At 43.3% G+C, this 21,979-nt stretch overlaps 1 protein-coding gene across 1 annotated transcript; it reads left to right on the top strand.

Annotated features, from left to right (window-relative positions):
• The first annotated feature begins 3,964 nt into the window (after positions 1 to 3,964).
• Positions 3,965 to 20,451, top strand: LOC133140995 (2-Hydroxyacid oxidase 1-like). The gene is made up of 8 exons (XM_061261338.1): positions 3,965 to 4,125; positions 5,965 to 6,116; positions 8,342 to 8,597; positions 9,408 to 9,583; positions 15,555 to 15,646; positions 16,070 to 16,228; positions 17,748 to 17,817; positions 20,259 to 20,451. Exons 1-8 carry the CDS (start codon positions 3,989 to 3,991, stop codon positions 20,324 to 20,326), a joined length of 1,110 nt encoding a protein of 369 aa, XP_061117322.1. The 5' UTR covers positions 3,965 to 3,988; the 3' UTR covers positions 20,327 to 20,451.
• Positions 20,452 to 21,979: the final 1,528 nt, after the last annotated feature.

The following is a 21,979-nucleotide window of genomic DNA, read 5'->3' as shown; positions in this document are numbered from 1 at the left end:
TAGGTCTATCACCCCTGAGGTCCCAAAGTCCTCCACTGTGGGAATTCCTGAGCAATGTAGCAAAAGGAAACACTCTGGTGTGATCCTCTACTAGATGATATCTTTGCATGCATATTTAGAATTAAGCTTGCAGGACCACCATGGGCTGGTGAGGACAGAGAGCACAGTGGCTGCTACATATATCAACAAGCTCTGGCACATCAGTTGCCTCCAGGCCTGCTATATGTCTTCCCTCCATTCAACCTTCTCCTATCCTTTTATATAGGCTGCATGTAGAGGATGGTGGCACAGATGGTGCAGTGGGTAGTACTGCTGCCTCACAGCAAGGAGGTCCTGGGTTCGAATCCCCGTTGGCTGGGGCCTCTCTGTGTGGAGTTTGCATGTTCTCCCCGTGTCTGTGTGGGTTTCCTCCGGGTACTCCGGTTTCTTCCCACAGTCCAAAGACATGCAGGTTAGGCTGATTGGAGAGTCTAATTTGCCTGTAGGTATGAGTGAATGGTGTGTGTGCCCTGCGATGGACTGGCAACCTGTCCAGGGTGTATTCCTGCCTTTCACCCAATATATGCTGGGATAGGCTCCAGCCCCCCTGCGACCCGGGTTCAGATAATGGATGGATGAATGGATGGATGGATGTAGAGGATATGAGAGTGATCCTGGGAGTGGCCTCAAATGGTATGGTTTTCTCCCCTCCTAGACAGGATCATGTGTAGAATTCCAGTCTGGAGAGACCTGGGGGGCATTTTACAAAAGCTCCCTGAGAAAATACACTGCTGTGCAGTCTACAGCAGCCGTAACGTTTGGGAACCCTGATATAAAAAACATATTGCTTCACGTTATATGAAAAACAGCCAATATAAATTTTTGCTATAAAACAAAAAAATCCGCAGCAGTTAGAGATGATCGTCTGGAAAACTCCACTCACTCTGGATACCCTCAATTAAACACAAAACCACTGTACCAGTAGCAGACAAGACAAGGGAGTTGTGAGCATATTTGGTGACAGTCAGATATTTGCTCCATGATGTGGGATAGGTAGAGGTCAGGCAGCTTGGTTTGGTCTCCAAGTCCTGATTGAGGTGCTCCACATGGATGAAACCTTGACCAGGGACCTGACAGATGTACCAATGAGTGAGTAGAATTCCTTTCAGAACCAGGAAGTAAACTGTGCACCCTGGTTTGACACAATATCAACAGGTAGGCCATGAATATGAAAGACATGATTCATAATTATCTTTTCCATCTCAGGAGCTTGATGACTTGATGTTTTGGATGCAGTCAGGACAAGCAGACACGGAAGACATTACATATTTTTCCAGGGTGTCCCACCAGAATCAGCGTTAAATAAATTCCACTGTTTGGCTGATTCTTGTGTGTTGAATTACCTGAATCCAGTCTGAGGCGTTGTGCCTTCTTGACTTTTGTCTCAATCTCCCATTGAATAGGGGCTAGGATCATGATCTCTGGGAGGATGGGCTCAGGCATCACATCCATGGCTGAGCAGAGTACTGCACCTACACCGGTGTCTGACCAGCGTCAACCTCTGCAATGAAGAGCTGTTTGGGATTAGGATGAGTGAGGTTCGGCAACAAAGTAAATCTCTCCTTCAATGAATGCGGTCTTGATCTCAGGGGTCAAAGTAAACTTGTGAACATTGGCCTTGGTCAGGTTCGTCACCGGGGCAACAATGGCGCTAAAGTTGTGGATAAATCACAGATAAAAATTTCGCGAAACCCAGAAAGCGCTTTTTGTGTATCCATCAATAGATTGCCCTTGTCTATGATGAACCCTAAGAAGGAGGTTCAGGACATGACACATGGAACATTTCTTGGCTTTAATAAATAGTCCATGGTCCATTCACACATGCCTAACATGCTTGGGGAGGTTCTGGGAGAATATTAGAATGTTGTACATGTAAATGAGGAACAAATGGTTGAGCCAGTCTCTCAATATGTCAGTGATAAATTCCTGGAAGTACAGAGGGAAAATTAGTCAAACCAAAAGGTAATTACCAGATACTCATAGTATCCTGTGGGCATGTTGAACGCTGGCATCTTACACTCATCTCCCTCCCTGATTCAGACCAAGTGATAGGTATTATGAAGATACAGCTTAGTGAAAATGGCTCCCTGCAATAACTTGAAAGCAGAGTTCATGAGCGGTAGATGATAAGTGGTGAGGCGGGACCTGCCGAGTTGCATGGGTTCGGGGAATGCTAGTCGCTCGGACGGCATGGTCAAAGGTGTAGACGAAGAGACAGAGGGCTTCAGGCTTAATGAGGGAGGTGAGACTTAATGTCTTCTCTCACAATGCCTCTCCCATATATGACTATTAACGTAAATCTCCAACTCGATCAGAGCATCCAGAGAATTGGGAACATTGCGAGTAGCCAGTCCTTATGGGAAGCCTTGCCTGAAGACAACCCCCAAGGTGTTGTAATCCCACATATATTTGGATATCAGAGTTCGGAACACGTTGGTGTAATTCTCCACAGATCGGAGTTTGGAAATCAGTCTCTGTCCAGCATCCCTGCTCCCACTGGGGTGATGAAAAATGTGACTCATCTCAGTAACAAAGAGATGATGATTGGAGCACTCTAGCGAGTCACTCTCTCATAGAGCGGTGGCCCAGCAAGGAGGTGATGTAGGCTATCCGGGATCTCTCCCAGGGGGGTGCAGATCAGAGGATGGCTACAGCTCGAAAACCAGGGAGCACTGGGTTAGAAATCCACAACATTTATCTGGATGTCCGTCATCATGCTCGGGGGCAGCCAGGTGAGGTTCACGAATCTGGGATCCCTCGGCTCCCGAAGGAGGACTGGGCGCAGGTCCAGGATGTGTGACATTCGCTTACTTCGGGGTTGTAAGTGCAAATTTACAGAGCATACATCCTCCGCGATGGCAGACAGCAGCTGTTTGTGTAATTGAAGCGTAGCACCCTGACATGCTATAGCATTGCAGAGTGCATCCTCCTCTGCTGGATCCATGGTTTGACTCAGTCCAACTGACACGAGGCCAGAGGTGGAGCAGACCCAAGTGGAGAGTATCACACGAAGCAGGAATTAATTGAGAGAAGTGGAGATTTATTACAAATTTAATATAGACAATAAATAAAGCAATAAATCAGGTTTGGGGAAGGAAGCACACAATCGGCAGGGTTAACCCTGAGAAATAATTGCAGGGATTAAACACATGGCTATAATAAGCAATGCTTTTGTGTGATCCAATGCAATCACACAAACAAACAAAGGTAGAAGACAGAGAAGGGAAACAGAGGCTGAAACACAGGGGTGAACTCAACAACAAAACTACTGAAGGGTGTAGAGAGACAGTGTAATGTGGAACATGTAATCACAGAGGAACACAACATAGACTCACCATTCCCTAATGAAATAAAAAACACTCAAGCAGATCCAAGCATACAAACAAATCAGAGACCTGAGCCAAGAGACAAAGAGACTGAGAATAGTAAAATAACACAGAAAAATCACCAGGAAGTTGTTAACACCACAAGGGAGCATGAGGACTGAGCACAGAACACACAAGACAATGAGACAGGGAAACACTTTTGGGAGAATCACAGGGATGAGCGCCATCTAGAGGCACAAACTGAGAAAACGCTACACACACATTGCAGGAAAAGACTCCATGCTGTTACCCTTGACAGAGGTGGAAGTAATAAACCAGGACCACCAATAATTACAGAACCTTTTCATTATTTTTCCATTGAAAAAGTAATTAAGTATAGTTCATTTTACATGTTCAGCATTTTGAGTTTTTTTTCAGTAATCATATAGTTTATTTGTTATTTTTGGAACATTGCCAGTAAGGTGTGCCAATTGTGGAGCTCACTGTAGATCATTATCCATGTTGTGTCACATACTCACCATGTCACAAGTGACTGAGTTGTCTAGACCTGTCAGCAATAGGTTCCGTGTCATCTCAGTGCAAAGTTGTTTACGGCTATAGTTCACCTGTTACTGCACAGAAACATGTCAGAAAAGCCTGTGTGTGTCAGCGACTATGAGCAAGAGGCAAAAAAAATACTCCCCAAAGCAGTGCTTGACTTTTACTTTTCTGGAGCCGATGAACAAGAGACATTAGCAGACAATGTAGCTGCGTTTTCCAGGTAAGAACTTTTGAGTGTGTTAGCCTACAGCCTTTTTTTAAATGTTCAGGACTAAATGAAACCAAAATAATTTCATAGTATACTTTTGTGAATGCATCCTCAATGGAATTTAAAAGAGATCCTCTCCACTAAAAACAAATATGTAGATTAAATAGATTGTTGTTCCACATAGTACTGTATGTGCTTATGTATTAAACACAATTGAACAACTGAGAAATTGGCACTGTGATGGAATTTGTCCCCCTTTGCATTCATTTCTCAGGAAAGCACATCATGTTGTAAATGTGCATTCTGAATAACATATTTTGTTTTTACATGAATATATTTGTCACCAATGATGTATCTGAAATGCTGTAATATACCCTGCATTTGTGGTATAATAAACAGGCAGAGTTTATTTAAGTCTACTAGGGGCCACCTATACAGTACCCTGAGTTAAAATACTCTATCAGAGTGTATTGTACAGTCAGTGAGCACTTTATTAGGTATTTATTAGACTTTTTTTTGGATGTATTAAGTCTTCTGCTGCTGTAGCCTATCCACTTAAAGGTTTGACACGTTGTGTGTTCAGAGATACTCTTCTGCATACCACTGTTGCAATGTTTGGTTATTTACATTACTGTCACCCACTTGTCAGCTTTGACCATTTCCTTCTGCTCCATTTTTTTTGTACAGGTATACCTAATAAAGTGATCACTGAGTCTATATTGAACATTTGATGTGTAAATAATATACATCACAATTTAATAATACAAATTCTACAAATAAAAATCAAGGTAGTCATATGGGTTTAATTCGATTGCCTTTGCTATTAAACATTTTTCAAAAATTGTTGGCCTGTGCCTTTTGGCATGCATCATATTTTATGTTAGGGACCCACATGTTCTAAGAAGAGAATATTCTAATATTTATAACCTGACCTAAATACCAATGTTGACTGAGGCTGGCAAAGCACAAATGGCTATAGTACCACCCAGGAATGGAAAGGTTTCAGTTAGCCGCAATTAATGCATCATATCGCTCACTAATAACCAGTTCTGGCCAAATTGTGCACTCAAGAAGTATCTTCTTCTGACTCATTTCTGTGTGAGCCTGACTTGCAATTTTAGTGTGCTAAGAAGCAATGGTGATTCACATGTTTCTGAGCAGAACACATGCCTGTCAGCACTCTTGTAATTATATAGCAGAAGTTGCAGCATTGAGCACCGATACTTATAGTGTACACTCACCGAGCACATTATTAGGAACATTTTTACTTTATTACACCTGCTTAGTCATGCGATTATCTAATCAGCCAATTGTGTGGCAGCAGTGCAATGCATACAATCATGTAGATATGGTTCCGGAGCTTCAGTTAATGTTCATCAGAATGGGGAAAACAATGTGATCTAAGTGACTTTGACCGTGGAATGATTGTTGGTTGCAGACAGGGTGGTTTGAGTATCTCCTGGGATTTCCACCCACACTAGTCTCTATAGTTTGCAAAGAATGGTGCAATTTTTTTTAGGTGAGCAGCAGTTCTGCAAACAGAAATGCCTTGTTAATAAGAGACGTCAGAGGAGAATGGCCAGACTGGTCAAAGCTGACAGGAGGGTAACGCAAGTAACCACACATTACAACAGTGGTATGCAGAAGAGCATCTCTGAACACACAGCACATCATAAATCTAAGTCGATAAGCTACAGCAGTAGAAGTCCAATAAATACCTAATAAAGTACTCACTGAGTACATATATATACATATACAGTATATGATTCAGGATGGATAATTCAAAATTGGGGAGAAAATTTAAATAAGCTTTTTTTTAAACACAGCTCTTCTTTGCCCTCCAAACTGAAGGTGGAGGCTGTACCCCCGTGTGTTGCGGGATGTTTCCCAGGTGGACATGTCCATCTCTGTTCTGGGACAGCAGCTCAGCATGCCTGTTTGTGTGGCAGCCACCGGGATGCAGAAGATGGCCCATCCTGATGGAGAGATAGCCACGATGAGAGGTACTGTACTGATTTAAACCCACTTTACCTCGGGGTCAGTGTTACACTACATTACATTATTGGCATTTGGCAGACGCTCTTATCCAGTGCGACGTACAACAAAGTGCATACCCATAACCAGGGCTAAGTGCGCTGAAAGACCCTAGAGGGAAGTACAATTTCAATTGCTACCCATACAACAAAGATAAGGACTTAAAGATTAAATCAACAAATTTACAAACAGAGCAAAAGTGACTAAACTTAACTATCCAAATACTGCTGTTCAGTTAGTAAAAAATTAAAAGGCCACTGTCAATACTGATAACAGGTATAGACTTTTCCCTCAGATATTAGACTTGTGTGAATGTGTACATTATACCAAACACAGGCACACATTGAAAATTATGCAGTATATAAAAATAGAACAATTATTTACTACTGTCCGTACATTTGGGTCTCATGGTTCCTGCACAATTCTATCTCTGTACTAACACATTCCAACAGACATGTAAGCATTATGTACAGCAGAAACTCAGAGATATATGACACCTTTGACCAATATGGGTGGTCAAACTCTTTGAAAGTGAAAATACATCCATTTTAATTTGAAGTAGAAGAATTGTTCATTTAAAAAATTGCCTCTGAAATGATTCAATTGGAATGCCTGTACTCTGGAGTAAATATCACATCAACATCTGCAGTACTTTAATATAGTTGCTATGTGTATTACAGTATGCCATAAATGTCAGCATTTCCCAAAAGGTCAACGGTTATGGTGTGTGGCATTATTCTAGAAACAGTAAACAGTAAATATTATGCAGGGCAAATAAGATTAAAAATAAGATTCAAGTTGCAGTTACAACATATAATGTATTTTTAATGGAAAGTTTTTTGGACTCATATGGAATAATTGAGCATTAATACCTAAATTGTTATTTTGTAACAATAATTAAGTTAATTAATGATATGGTCATTGCTATACGAATCGAGCAGCTTCTTATTATCATTTGCTCATATGCTAAAGGTGAGTTTATAAATTGAGAATATTTAATTGTTTTTTGCATTCATAGACTAGCACTTCGGGTAAAGGCACTATATAAATGCCAACCATTTACCATCACATTCCTGTATAGATCCCCATCTCTCACATACTGTAGATGCAGTCTAGCCTGCTACCACATGGTAGCGCTGTGGGACCAAAGGATAAAGTTTGTGCAGCTTCTCTTTGGCATGTCAGTTTTTTGGAACTGATAGCAATAACTGGGTCCAAGGCTAAATCACACCTCTGACCAGTGAAAGCGGTTAAAATGTGTGATTTAATCCTAAATGAAAATGGGCGATTTATCACCTCAGAACCCTGCCTGTTTTTCCAGGTCTGGCCCTGCTGTCAAAACAATGCAAAACAACAGTCGGTTGCAGCTTTCCTCCGGCGCTCTTTACATCTTTAACACAGCAGGTTTCAGCGACTAACTGGAGCTTCCAGTCCTCTATTATAATTGCTGAATATTCATGAGTAGATCTGAGGGCCGATGCTCCACTGTCTTCATGCCCTTTCTAAATATTGACAAAATTCATGATAACTGATTTCAGCAGGGCAGCACAGATGGTGCAGTGGGTAGCACTGCCGCCTCACAGCAAGGAGGTCCTGGGTTCGAATCCCCGTCGGCCGGGGCCTCTCTGTGCAGAGTTTGCATGTTCTCCCCGTGTCTGCGTGGGTTTCCTCCGGGTACTCCGGTTTCCTCCCACAGTCCAAAGACATGCAGGTTAGGCTGATTGAAGAGTCTAAATTGAGTGTGTGAGTGTGTGAGTGTGTGACTGAGTGTGTGACTGATTGAATGGTGTGTGTGCCCTGCAATGGACTGGCGACCTGTCCAGGGTGTATTCCTGCCTTTCGCCCAATGTATGCTGGGATAGGCACCAGCCCCCCTGCAAACCTGTTCAGGATAAGCGTGTTAGGATAATGAATGAATGATTTCAGCAGGCACAATTAATTTGTTCACCAGAGACTGTTAACTTCCAATATAGACTTGAATATCAGGATCACCAATATTGGTCCTGGAAAAGAATAGATTTTTATATTTTTCTCACCCTAAAATCAGTAGCCAATTAAGACTCATGAAAGTAGGTGAGGCACCTATATTATCAGCTGCCTACAGTGATCGATTAAATGCTGCTGTTCTTCAGTTCCAGGGATTGCCATCCTGGTCTATAATCTGTGGCTTCTCTCACAACCTCCTGTGTCCCAGCTTGCAGTTCTGCAGGGACGGGGATGATGCTGAGTTCCTTCTCCACATCCTCCATAGAGGAAGTGGCAGAGGCAGGCCCGTCCGGAGTGCGCTGGATGCAGCTCTATATTTGCAAGGACCGGAACCTGACCCTATCTCTGGTCCGACGGGCCGAGCGCGCTGGCTACACGGGTATTTTTGTCACTGTGGATACACCCTACCTGGGCCGGCGCCGAAACGATATGCGCAACCAATTCAGGCTCCCCAGCCACGTGAGGTAGGAACCCAGTGGCAAAACAACAATTACTTAACTTAAGTTAACTTAAATCTTAATTTAAGATTGAATGCATTTTGGTCTAATCAGGTCAGTTATTTCTAAATAATCTAAAAAGTACTCATTATATTTGTATTGACATGAGCAAGAAATAATCTTTCTATTAAGTTCTTAAGATTTCTTAAGATTGAGTTATTCCGTCCATGTTTAACATTTTTCAAACTTTATCATAACTTGAAGTGTGAATGGCAACATATTCAAGTGTTCTCACAGAATGAGAAATAGCAGTCATGCTATTTATCATAACTGCAAAGGTGCTGATAGTGAATTTTCTGTTCAGTTGAGTGTATAAACATATTGTATGTGTGCCAATTGTACTGAATTTTGGACCAATGTTGCCCCATGCTTTTTATTTTTGTAAGCAATTTGTTGCTATCATAAGTCAATCACCCATGAGTTTGTTTTGTCATCATATTGGCATCTCCCTGCAGTAAGTACCTTACTTTCTCATATCAACATCTTCATTATAAATAAGAGATTTAACTAGGAGTATGTTGAATATCTGTGCCATCCGTCCCCACCACCACACCCCATTGCAACTGATTCTGTCATGATGGTGTTTGATAGCAGTGTCATTAGAGATAAATTACTTGGACTGAATGGTGTCTCTGTGGTCTTTGTGGAAGATGAGATAGGACACCAAGGTGTTGCCTCAGCAGGGCCAAGTAGGATTTAGTATAATAATCTTTGATAACTAGTCATGTCTGAGGCTTGGGATATTTGGCTAATTTGAGTGTGCTGGTTCTGTTTCAGGCTGCCTAATTTGCATTCCCCAGACCTTGTATTCTCCGGTAAGGAGGGGTTCAGTGAGGACAATAGCCTGGCTGAATACGTGGATCAGACCATAGACCCCTCACTCCAGTCGGAGGATATTGTTTGGCTGAAAAAGATGACATCACTTCCTGTGGTGCTGAAAGGAGTGCTGACAGGTGAATGTCTGTGTATATGAAGATGACCTCACTTCCTGTGGTGCTGTTTTTGTCTAGCACTATTATTTATTGCAGGGATCATCAAATCCGAAAAAAAAAAATTCTTCCATCCAAATCCTGCCCTGGTTTTCTTTCCTCCATGGTAAATAACTGAACAATTAGTCTTGACAACTGACTCCCAGGTAATGATACGGAGGAAAACCAGCAGTTCTTGGCCCTCGAGGACCGTGATTTGATGATCCCTGATTTCTTAAGTATACCCGTCAACATTTTGTGTAATTCAAACCTTTGTTTTATTTTGTCTCAGCCGGAACTAATGTAGTGTGGTTCGTTCAGCTTGTTTGCTAGTAAGCATGGTGCAGTAAAAGCAAAGGCTTGTAGCAGGTTACCGTGACAACATCTCTCTGATGATGTAACCCTGAAATTCAAAAGAACATTGTTGCCCTTGGCTAGGGGCGAGTTTGTCTTTAGCTGACTGGTAATACGTTTGTTCAAAAAAATATTTGGACGAGTGAGAGGCCGGGGTTCAAATCCCACCTCGGACTCAGGCAATTTCTTCAACCGTTACACTAACTGTTGTAAAATATCTAGATTATGTGCCCTGCTCTCTGTAGGGTATTTGTGTTTAAAAACACTACAAACTGATACGGTTGATGTGAAGTGAATTCTAGAAGCCATACATTAACTTAAACACTCATTTTAACATGATAAATATAATAATGACTCCATAAATCACCAACAGACATTCTATTGGAAAGTAGTGTCCTACCAGAGGTTTGGTAGATGTAAATCAGCCGGGCTATCTTTGTGATACATTCTTTAAAAAATCAACCACACCCCCAAAAAAACACGAGGACAGAGGAAGGTTTTTGACTTTTGATTACAGGTGCTGAATACTTGAAAAAAGAAGAAAAAGAAAAAAAGTTCCCTTATGTTAGTGGAAATATTGTAAAGCGCTTTGAGGAAAAAAAGCGCTATTAAAAAGGCAGTCAAATTACCATTTAATAGCAAGACATGTCATGGAAATGGATTCAGCAGACCACTTGACCAGCGTCATGCCACTTTGGCCCACCTGGAGCTGGAGTCAGAAGACACAGTCTGGAATCAACAGACATCCTGATGCTTAGCCAGTTTGCAGAAGCCCTGGTTCAAACCCTTTGGTACCCTTTGGTACAGCGATCATTCACAGATAGCCTAGATCTTTACCCTGTTCACCGGTAAGCCCATCACCATCTCTGCAATGTGTGCTTCAGCTATCAGCTCTTCACTGATGAGATGCATAAGGTCAACCATCCAGTCAGCAGTGAAGCAGCCAACTTCGCCAGGACAGCCTCAGCATCGATAACTACGCCATCACCTTCCGAATCCTCACAGCAGAGAGCCAGTACAACCCATAGCACTTATTGCAGCCTTTCAGCATGGTCTTTCAGATGCTATCAAGGACTAGATAGGATTCAGATATGTGAGCTGTAAGGCAGAAAAGATTAAATCTGGTCACGGCACTGACCTCCTCTGATACAGTGACAATTTGTGGCTGTAAAGTAAATTAACTCTCCCCCAGGAGCATACATTTTTAGCCCCCACTTTCTCAGGAGCCTGTGGGGGAAAAACTCATGGATTGTTCCAAAAAAACAGATATCTTCCTGAACCCCCCCCCCCATGACATTCCTTTCAGGGTTGCAGGGTTATAGCGCTGAAATGGTGTATATGGCATAAAGATGTTTCATGACAATCCCAGATTAGAACATAGTAATGTTTGGTATTAGTCTGATTGTTTCAGTGCGACGGGTACAATGGTGTAATTTCTACAACAGTATACCTAGGACATCATAACCATCCAGGAACCTAGGGAAAACTGTGTGGAAATCTTTCCCTGTGAAAGCCATTCACCTCACCCCCTGACCAAAATCTCACTACCTGGGGAGGCCTGGTTCTAAATTCCAAATGGGCAAGGCCTGATTTTGGATTTAAGGAGACTAAACCAAGCAATCTGGGAAGATCGTAACCGACTTCCCACACTGTGCACATTCTGTGTCTGTGTGTAGCTGAAGCAGGCTGGGTAAGATTTACTCTGTATTTCTTTTCTTAATTTCTTAATTTCTGTATTCTGTATTCTGAATTCTAAGCTAATGACCTACCTGCCTGTTAATAAATTCTTCTTATTTTTTACTTGCGTGATCTTCATGACTGATATCCATATTATACCTTTTTCAGCCTAAATTACGACTGAATAGTCAGGGGGTTCACCAAAAACCAACTGATCAGTGGGTTGGTACTTTAGTGGAGTCCCCAAATTGGGAAAGGCAGCCAAGTTCTGCCAGTAAAATGGGATTGGTGGTGCATGGTTCTGGTGATTTGATGTGAAGAGAACCCATGGACGTTCTACGTCGGTTCTTGTCAAATTAACCTTAAGGAGCCCTCTGAATGCACGCTGACCTGGGTTCACAACTATCTATGTAAAATATAATGCATGTATTGTGTTGGCTAGACCCCCAACCTCTGTGTTCTCCTACGAACTGAGATTCAGCAATAGTGCTAATCCCCGGAGCATATATTGAGTCAGATAATGAGTAAAACAATACTTACAGCTAAGCTTACTTTTTGTGATCATAGATATATTTGATGTGTTGTTCAGCTCCTTCGTGAATGTTCTAATGCTACCATTAGAATATTGACATTTGGACGACAGATCGGATATATCCGTGATGACAACATGGCCCCGTTTGCGAACGGAGAATATTAAGTATCTTACTGATCCGTTTCAGGCCTGTCTTAAGCGGGATATGGAGCAGGGCAATTCATATCTGACTCATGGCGACGGACCCAGAATATTCTTAAATGTAATTGTGCTCTGTTCATGAACGGGGGATAAAATAACTAACATCTCTTGTTTGCATCAGCAACACCAGGAGGAAAAACACATTGCTCCTTCCCCTCCAGCTATTCCCTCATTGGTCTAGCTGTGTGGGTTCTACAGCGTGATCTAGAGACATCATAGACCAGTCCTTTTGGCTCAATAACTGGCTCAGTGAGAGACGAAGAGAGCAACGCTTGATGATCAGCAGTTGCCCTGAGACTAGACCAGCATTAACTCTACCACTATTGTTGGAGACAATACTCGCAAATTCTTCCCTAGCCTCAGATACATCTGGGAGGGCCGTGACATGCAATGCCACTACCAATCATCCTGTCCTGTGCTGTCTGGAAAATGCCCAAGCTTGTCCAGAGAAGGGAGAACTATGACCTTCACTCCCTCAAGTCCCACTCCCTACATACATCACCTGGGGAGAAGAACAAAACACCCTGCAAGTCTTGATGGATTCTGGAGCTATGGGGAACTTCATGAATATCTCTTTGGCCAAGCAACTCCATATCTCTTTCACCAACTGTGAGACCCCTGTCTCTATAACCATCATAGATAGATGATCCCTGGATACTGGCATAATTCTTCACCTCACTAGCCCTCTGCTTCTCTGTCTCTATGACCAACATCAAGAGACCCTACAGTTCCATATGATCCAATCTCTGTATTTCCCAATCGTCCTGGGGTACCCATGGAGGGAGCAGCATAACCCTAACATCTCGATCTATGATTGAGTGGAGACCGATTTGTCATACCAACTACCTTTTCGCTATGCCTTGTCCATCTCTCAAGTCTCCTGTTCCTTCCAAGTTGTCCCAAGTCCCTTCTGTGTACCATAAAGTAAGTATTCAGCAAGTGGAGACCTATGTAAATCAAGGACGCTCTGGTTGCCGGTCACATTTGTCCTTCCAACTCTTCTACTGGTCTTTGCCAGCCCATCACTCCGCTGCTAAAAAAGCCTACCCTGGATCCCTCCATCATCCAGAACTACCGCCCGGTATCTCTTCTTCCTTTCCTTTCTAAAACTATAGAACGAGCCGCTTCTACTCAACTTTCTTCCTTCTTTTCTAACAACAACCTGCTAGACCCCCATCAGTCTGGCTTCAGATCGGGCCACTCGACAGAGACTGCGCTCCTCTCCGTCAGTGAGTCACTCCATGCCGCACGAGCAGCCTCCCTCTCCTCTGTCCTCATTCTTCTAGATCTTTCTGCTGCCTTCGACACTGTGGATCACTCCATCCTCCTGTCTGCCCTGTCAGCAACGGGCATCTGTGGCACAGCCCTGGACTGGATTGAGTCCTACCTCTCTGGTCACTCCTTCCAGGTTGCCTGGGCTGGTTCGGTATCGACACCTCGGCCCCTCGCCACAGGAGTTCCCCAGGGCTCAGTCCTTGGCCCGCTTCTTTTTTCTCTTTACACTCGCTCCCTTGGCCCTGTGATCACTGCACATGGGCTATCCTACCACTGCTACGCGGACGATACCCAACTCTTCGTCTCGTTCCCGCCGTCTGATACGCAGGTTTCAGCCCGTATCTCTGCTTGCCTGAGGGACATCCAGAGCTGGATGGACAACCACCATCTAAAGCTCAACCCAGGTAAAACTGAAATGATATTCATCCCTGCTAATACCTCTCCCCATCTGGATCTCTCCATTTCCCTCGGGGATACCACACTCACGCCGTCACCCAGTGCAAGGAACCTCGGCGTGGTGATGGACAGCAGACTGTCCCTTTCCGAGAACATTGCGGCGGTGACCCGGTCTTGCAGGTTCTTCCTATACAACATACGGAGAATCCGCCCCTTTCTCACCCCCTACTCGACCCAGCTCCTGGTCCAAGCGATGGTTCTGTCCCGCCTGGACTACTGCAATTCCCTCTTGGCTGGCCTCCCAGCGTCCGCCATCAGACCTCTCCAACTCATCCAGAATGCAGCAGCTCGTCTGGTCTTCAACCTTCCCAAATACTCACACGTCACGCTCCTGCTTACTTCCCTCCACTGGCTGCCTGTCATGGCTCGCATCAAATTCAAAACATTAAAGGGTCTTCCCCAGCTGCAAAAAATCATCAGACCCTACACCCCTGCCAGACCGCTTCGTTCAGCCTCCACAGGCTGCTTGGCACCTCCCCCTCTCAGAACCTCCACCTCACGACTACTGTCTGTTCTGGCTCCACGGTGGTGGAACGAACTCCCCGTTGAGGTCAGAACTATAGAATCTCTCCCCACCTTCAAGCGCAAGCTGAAGACACACCTCTTCAAGCAGCACCTCTCCCCATCCCTCCCTACCTCCCTGTGAACCTTAATTGTTGTCTCTGTGACTTGCTTTGTGTATCGGTATTTTTAGTTGGCTAGGTAAGCAGTGTTTGGATAGTTAACTTTGGTCACTTTTGCTCTGTTTGTTTGTTTGTTCAAAAAATTAAAAAAATAAAAATAAAATAAATATGGCCCTTGTCCTTATCTTTGTTGTACAGGTAGCAGTTGAAATTGTACTTCCCTCTAGAGTCTTTCAGCGAACTTATCCCTGGTTATGGGTATGCACTTTGTTGTACGTCGCTCTGGATAAGAGCGTCTGCCAAATGCCAATAATGTAATAGAGAATAACTTGCTATCAAACTGACCTTAGAGGAGAAGAGACACTGGCTGAAGGGGGCTCAACACTCACTCATTGTCTTGACTGATGATAAAAATGTCCAACAGGACAAACTTCTAAACCCCTGTCAAGCCTGATAGGCCGTGATGGACCTTTTTCTCTCTTACCATCCGGGTTACAAAAATCAGAAGTATGATGCTCACAGCCTGTCCTCCGAAGCTCTAGTTGTGTCAGACTATAGGCCCCAGTTCACCTCACTTTTGGTTTTCATCCACAGTCAAATGGCCAGACAGAAATGGTGACTAGTGTCGGACAAACTCATTATGTACCAGTTGTACCAGCTCATTATGTTTCTTACATTCTCTATGTCTCTAGGATTCAGATTTGTTGTGCTTTTTTGGGCTAATCCTCCTGCCTCTGTATTCCTGTACTTGGGTCCACCTTCCTAAGTCTCCCTCATAGTGCACTTGTGCTGAATATTTCTGTTGTTCTGTGAAAAGCTTTCTCACTTTGTTCCGTAGCTGAAGATGCAAAGCTGGCCCTTCAATGTGGTGTCGATGGGATTCTGGTGTCTAATCATGGAGGACGGCAGCTAGACTCTGTCCCAGCTACTGTGAGTGTTCAAAAGCCAAAGTATTCAAATGTATATTGAACCCTGGTCTGTGTTCTAACCTGTTTTGTATTCTGATCCTTGGTTTCTGTTCTTACCCCTGCCTACTAATATATTTGTTTTAATGTCTGCTATCTGGGTTTTGGTCCATTGTGTGTGTGCTGTTGCCGTCTGTTGTCTGCCCTGTTCTCAGTTCTGATCCATCGTCTGTATTAAAATCTGTATTAAATAACATTTTAACAGACACTTTTTATTTACAGTTGATTAGAATAAGCAGGGGCAAATCCCCCCAACAGCTACACAGACCATATTGCGGCTAAACTAGGGCTTAAACCACCAACTTTCCAGGTCCCAGTCAAGCACCTTAGCCACTGGGCTATAGACTAGCCTATTCTCTGTTATAACCACCTGTGTATATGTGTACAGATCGACGCACTGCCAGAGATAGTGGAGGCAGTAGAAGGCAGAGTGGAGGTGTTCCTGGATGGTGGTGTACGCAGGGGAACTGACGTGCTGAAAGCCCTGGCCCTCGGTGCAAGGGCTGTGTTTGTGGGACGACCGATCCTGTGGGGGCTTGCCTGTGGGGTAAGATTGCACCTTGAAGAGTGCAAGGGTACAAGCCACAAGGGTTCAAAATACGAAAATCAAACTTGACAGTGATGTCTAATACTTTCCTGGACTGTAGCAGAAAGACCCAACCATGAGCTTTTGTTACATTTGGGCTTCTGGCAACTAGATTTGGTCTTCTGGAGGTGTTGTGACTTTGTAATGTATCCATAATTATCTCCAGGGTAGGGTTGCACCAGCTTTTTGTTAAGTTCTCCCTTAAGTGGGAATATAAAGCTCACATTACAGGCTTTACAGCTACTAGTTAGTCTATAATTAGGCAGCTACAAAATTCAGTTGCACCATGTCTGACATGACATGAATGGCATTTGGCAGACGTTCTTATCCAGAGCGACGTACAGTTGATTAGACTAAGCAGGAGACAATCCTCTCCTGGAGCAATGCAGGGTTAAGGGCCTTGCTCAAGGGCCCAACGGCTGTGCGGATCTTATTGTGGCTACACCGGGGGTCCCAGTCATTTACCTTAACCACTATGCTACATGTCTCCTTAATACAAAGTTTAGGAGGGCATAGGCTCTTCGTAAAATGATGGCATTGTTGATTGATCCAATCAGTGAACTCCAAGATATGGAACAAACATAACCTGTAACTGCAGCAACCAATATTGTGTCCTGTGCATCACACTTCCCAATTTCCCCATAGGCTATAAATGGAGAAATACGTTAGAAAACTTAGGTTTAGAGTAAAATTTCAAGCCCAGTTATAACATTCAAGAAATTCTACAATATTCAGATCAGTCTGCCGACTTTAGCCATTATTCCTGGGGGGTGTACTACAAAGCGACGTTATTTAAGCTCTAACCCTGGGTTTCCCATACTACAAAGCTGAGCTACTTTCAATTGGGGTATATCTGCAACATATCCTGCACCGCTAACCTTGTCAGGGGCAGATTATGCTTAGGATATCAGTTTGAAACATAAAAACACCGCCCTTTGACCAATCAACTCCTTGGAAATGGACATCTCTCCAGGACACTCCCCATGGGTGTTTTCGCTGGGCACAGACCAAATTAATTGCCTGGCTTTCTCCGTGGTTCCACTATAAAAAAATGTATGTTACATTCTCAATGGAGAGAATACAGTAGCTGACATAACATAAGCTTCTTGAACCCTGTGCCTGAATAGCCTATCTACTTCTCTTAATTATAAGATTCTTCAGCTTAAGAATAAACTTTGGCGTGAGTTTAAGAATAAACCATTTTAGCTTCAGGCATAATAATTTTAAATATCTTGTATTAAGTTATGTTTTAGGAGTTGTAGAATGTGTAGAGAGTGGTACATTAAGAGTGTTATGATAGCCTAAATAAGTTTACACCTACAAATTTACACTATACGCCATGTTTGTTATACATAACAATGCCTCATGATACATGCTCCATTATCACATATGCAATGTGGTTATTAATGAGTAATTAAGCTAAAAACATTTATAGAAATGAATGGTGGTCACATGACGGTTTGTTTTTCTTTGTTGTTAGGGTGACACAGGTGTCAGTAAAATCCTCCAGATGCTGAGAGAGGAGCTTCGCTTGGCACTGGCTCTTGCAGGTAAGACTGAGACTATGGCTTATCACATGAAAGGCTGATGTCTTATTTACTATTTATGTCTGACCACCTGGTGATTTCCAAAAAAGTGTTTTCCAGGTCAAGATTGATTGAAGTTCCTAGAGGGAACCTGATGTAATTTCTTATTATTTGGCACTCATAGAATATTAATTGCAGCTTTGAATTGTAATTCCACAAATCAATTATTTACAGTGCGGCACGGATGGTGCAGTGGGTAGCACTGCCGCCTCACAGCAAGGAGGTCCTGGGTTCGAATCCCCGTCGGCCGGGGCCTCTCTATGCGGAGTTTGCATGTTCTCCCCGTGTCTGCGTGGGTTTCCTCCGGGTACTCCGGTTTCCTCCCACAGTCCAAAGTCATTCAGGTTAGGCTGATTGGAGAGTCTAAATTGCCCATAGGTATGAGTGTGTGAGTGAACGGTGTGTGTGCCCTGTGATGGACTGGCGACCTGTCCAGGGTGTATTCCTGCCTTTCGCCCAATGTATGCTGGGATAGGCTCCAGCCCCCTGCGACCCTGTTCAGGATAAGCGGGTTCAGATAATGGATGGATGGATGGAATTATTTACAGTGCAGCCCATAAGTATTTGAACAGTGGTATAATTTCATAAAGTTTGGATTTGAAATGAAATGATGAATATGAGGTTAAGGTGCAGACTTTAACCTTTAATTTGAGGTAATATTTACATATTGGATCATTTGTGTAGAAATGACATCTCTTTTTATTCCTAGTCCCACCATCTTAAGTGACCAAAAATGGGAAGGGGGGGGGGGGGGGTAATTGTCTCCTACTTAGTCTAATGAACTGTAAGTCGCCTTGGATAAACGCATCAGCCAAATGACAATGTAATATTGTTTTGGTCCCTAATAAAACCTTCTCAACTTTCTCAACCAAAGCCAAACCCCCTTGAAATTTGGATGGAGCCAGTTCATATTGGGCTTGGGACAGAAAAGGTTAGAATAAGCAGAAAACAGTCAGAGACATAGGCCAAAGAAAAGGCTTACCAAAACAAACTGTTTGGAACATCATTGAGAAGAAAGAGAGCACTGATGTTTGATGGGGATCTGTTATAACGGGTCACTGGTGTGGACTCAAAAGCCAGACACAGACCACATTTAGTTTAGGCACTCCTCTCCAGAGGCTTTATTAGGAGAATACACAAAAGGTGGAGCAGATGATCAAAACCCACAGACAGGCAGAGCAGTGCAGGTGCGAAAGTGGAAGGTCCAGCAGCACAGAATCCACAGTGTGAACTGGAAATGGCCAAAAAAGAGGGACCACCAAGTTTTAGAGAACTGGTCGATTATATGACCGTATTACTATGAGATGGTGGGAGACCAGTAACAAAGTCAACCCCGATGTGGCTCCAAGGCCGTCCCGGGACTGGAAGGGGGTGAAGCAGGCCGGAAACAGGCTTGTGTGAAGCTTTGCTCTGAGCACACGTTGTGCAGGCTGACACAAATGCTCGGGCATCCTCAGCCATAGTAGGCCACCAGAAGTGCTGACTCAGGAAGGCCAGGGTGCATTGGACCCCAGGGTGACAGGTCAGGAGAGAGGAATGAGCCCACTGCAACACCTGCTGGACGGACAGAATTGCCAACAAATAGACCGTTTTTAGGGTTAGGTCGAGGGTCAGGCTGAGTCTCTAGCATGGATTAAATCAAACCCTCCAACTCCCAGGTGATGGCGACCACCCGACAGGGAGGAGGGAGAATGGCGTTGGTCACCAGGGAACAAGGCTCAGAGGAGAACTGGCGGCACAGTGCGTCTGGCTTGGTGTTATGGTCGGTAGGCAAGTATGAACCGGAACCAGCCAAGAAAGAGGGACCACCGAGCTTGATGGACATTAAGAAGCTTGGCAGACCAGAGATATACAAGATTGAGTACAAAAGAACAGAAATTGTACCACTGTCCATATACTTGCGGACTGCACTGTATGTACAGTTGACACAGTTTAGGTGGATATGCCAAGACACACCAAGCCTCAAGGGTTTTTCAAGGCCATTCCATCACCCTCACGGGATCAAAACAAAAAACTAAAATAATAAAGGCAGACAAAACCAAACTTTAGCTTTCACTTTGTTGCTTTCGCTCTGTCGCTTGTCAGCTGTCTCTTTCAGTCCTGTCTCTCTCGAACCACAGTCATCTCATACGTGGTTCCCCGGTCTCAGACGCCTACTGTGGGAAAGAGCACACATTTAACATCCTAATTTGTTACATAGTCCAGGTGTGTGCCTGCTTAACCTGTAAGCGTGGTCCTCGGATTGCTCTGGCTCCTTTCAGCAAACTGAGCCCCACCTGCCACATATACTTTTCCTGGATTTACTTTGCAGAGAGCCCTATTGCATCTTCCCAGTATGCCTATGTACAGGAATTTAGATATGTTAGGGCTGCACTAAACACTGTTTTTCTTTCATTCTTTGAAAGGTTGTTGCTCACTAAAGGAAGTGAATAAGTCAATTGTGAGGAAATCTGAGCTTTATTCACGGATCTGAGGTCTGAGGTGAAACAGGCTGAAGAAGGTCACCCTTGGATGAGGAATGGTACCTCTCATTCAAAGAAAGTGTTCTACATTAACCAGAAAACACTGCCTTCATCTATAATGTCCCATTAAGTATTAACATGTGCCCCAACGCCTTATTTGATGCTAATAAATAAATCTCAGCAAATATGAAAATGCTATCTGATTCAATTTGTTGTTGTGTTGTTGGTGACAGCTGAATGCTCTGAAAGTAATAAGGAAAAACTGCACAAGAAGTAAAGCAAAGCTTTCACACATTTTCTGTTAACTGAAATGCATTATTAATATTATTCTGAGCTCATTATATACAATAGCTGCCCTGTCAAGTAATGTGCTGTACCATTTTGAAAATGAGCATGGGCACAATCTGCCAATCTGGTACAGCTATTTGTTCTGGAGCACACTCACATATACGGTGCCTGCCAAAAGCATGAAGCCCATGATAAAATAAACAATGAGCTATATTGTGTTCTCAAAAAAAGGGGGAAATTATATTATTGCAAGCTCATTTCAATCTGCATTGTGCCCTCCATTGGCTTCGTGTTTCATTCGGGTATAGACATGAGAACACACATTATTTCATTTATTACAGGGAAAGGCAAAAAGCAAACAAACAAAAAAGGACTTCCTAATATCTGTACGGAATTTCTCCTTTGCCAATTTCCATTTATGCCCTCTTGTTCTGCTAAATGAACTCAGCCTGAGCTTATAATTCACTTTGTTGCTCCCTTTAATGAATTTAAAAGTCTCAATAAAAAAAACCCCAAGTCTCTTTTTTACTTTAAGTTTAAAGAGATTAAGCATCCTAAGTCTATCCTGGTAACTCTTATCTTTTATGAAATCAATCTGGTTGCCCTTCTCTGAACCTTTTCCAATGCCTCTATATCTGTACTCTTCTTCACAGGATATCTTGCCACTCCTGTGCATCTGGCGACAGATTTTCATCTACACTCAGCACTTTATTAGGTATTCATTAGATTGATTTTCTTAGACTTTTTGGTCTTCTGTTACTGTAGCCTATCCACCTAACAGGTCTGACGCATTGTGTGTTCAGAGATTCTCTTCTGCATACCACTGTTGTAATGCGTGGTTATTTGTGTTACTGTCACCTTCCTGTCAGCTTTGACCAGTCTGGCCCTTCTCCACTGACTTCTCTCATTAACAGCAAGTTTTTCCCGCAGAACAGTTTTTAGTTTTTCACACCATTCTATGCAAACCCTTGAGACTGTTGTGCATGAAAACCCCAGGAGATCAGCAGTTTCTGAGATACTCAAACCACCCTGTCTGGCACCAACAATCATACCATCGTCAAAGTCCCGAAGTCCCCCAGTCATTTATTCACCTTTCTGACATTTGGTTTGAAAAACAGCTGAACATCTTGACCAAGTATGCATGCTTTTATGCATTTAGTTGCTGCCGCATGATTGGGTGATATTTACATTAACGTGGAAAAAAATCTTGCCGTGATGGTTGGATGGACCATGTTTCAGAGTAAGCCTATTTAACTGAAAACAACATAATCTATTCTCATCAGCAAGACTTATGCGACTGATCATTGGGTCAGTTGTAGGTAATTGCACTTAATCATTTGCATTAATGTGCTTCACATTTGTAATTTGTAGAAAGC

Source organism: Conger conger, chromosome 1 (assembly GCF_963514075.1).
Source record: "Conger conger chromosome 1, fConCon1.1, whole genome shotgun sequence".
NCBI lineage: Eukaryota > Metazoa > Chordata > Actinopteri > Anguilliformes > Congridae > Conger > Conger conger.
Note: the sequence above shows the minus strand (reverse complement) of the source record. Positions and strands in the feature narration are given on the sequence as shown.

Coding starts and splice junctions, on each gene's coding strand:
- LOC133140995 (XM_061261338.1), top strand. CDS start 3,989: ATGTCAGAAAAGCCTGTGTGTGTCAGCGACTATGAGCAAGAGGCAAAA. Junction 4,126..5,964: donor AATGTAGCTGCGTTTTCCAG/GTAAGAACTTTT, acceptor TCCAAACTGAAG/GTGGAGGCTGTACCCCCGTG. Junction 16,229..17,747: donor TGTGGGGGCTTGCCTGTGGG/GTAAGATTGCAC, acceptor CTTTGTTGTTAG/GGTGACACAGGTGTCAGTAA.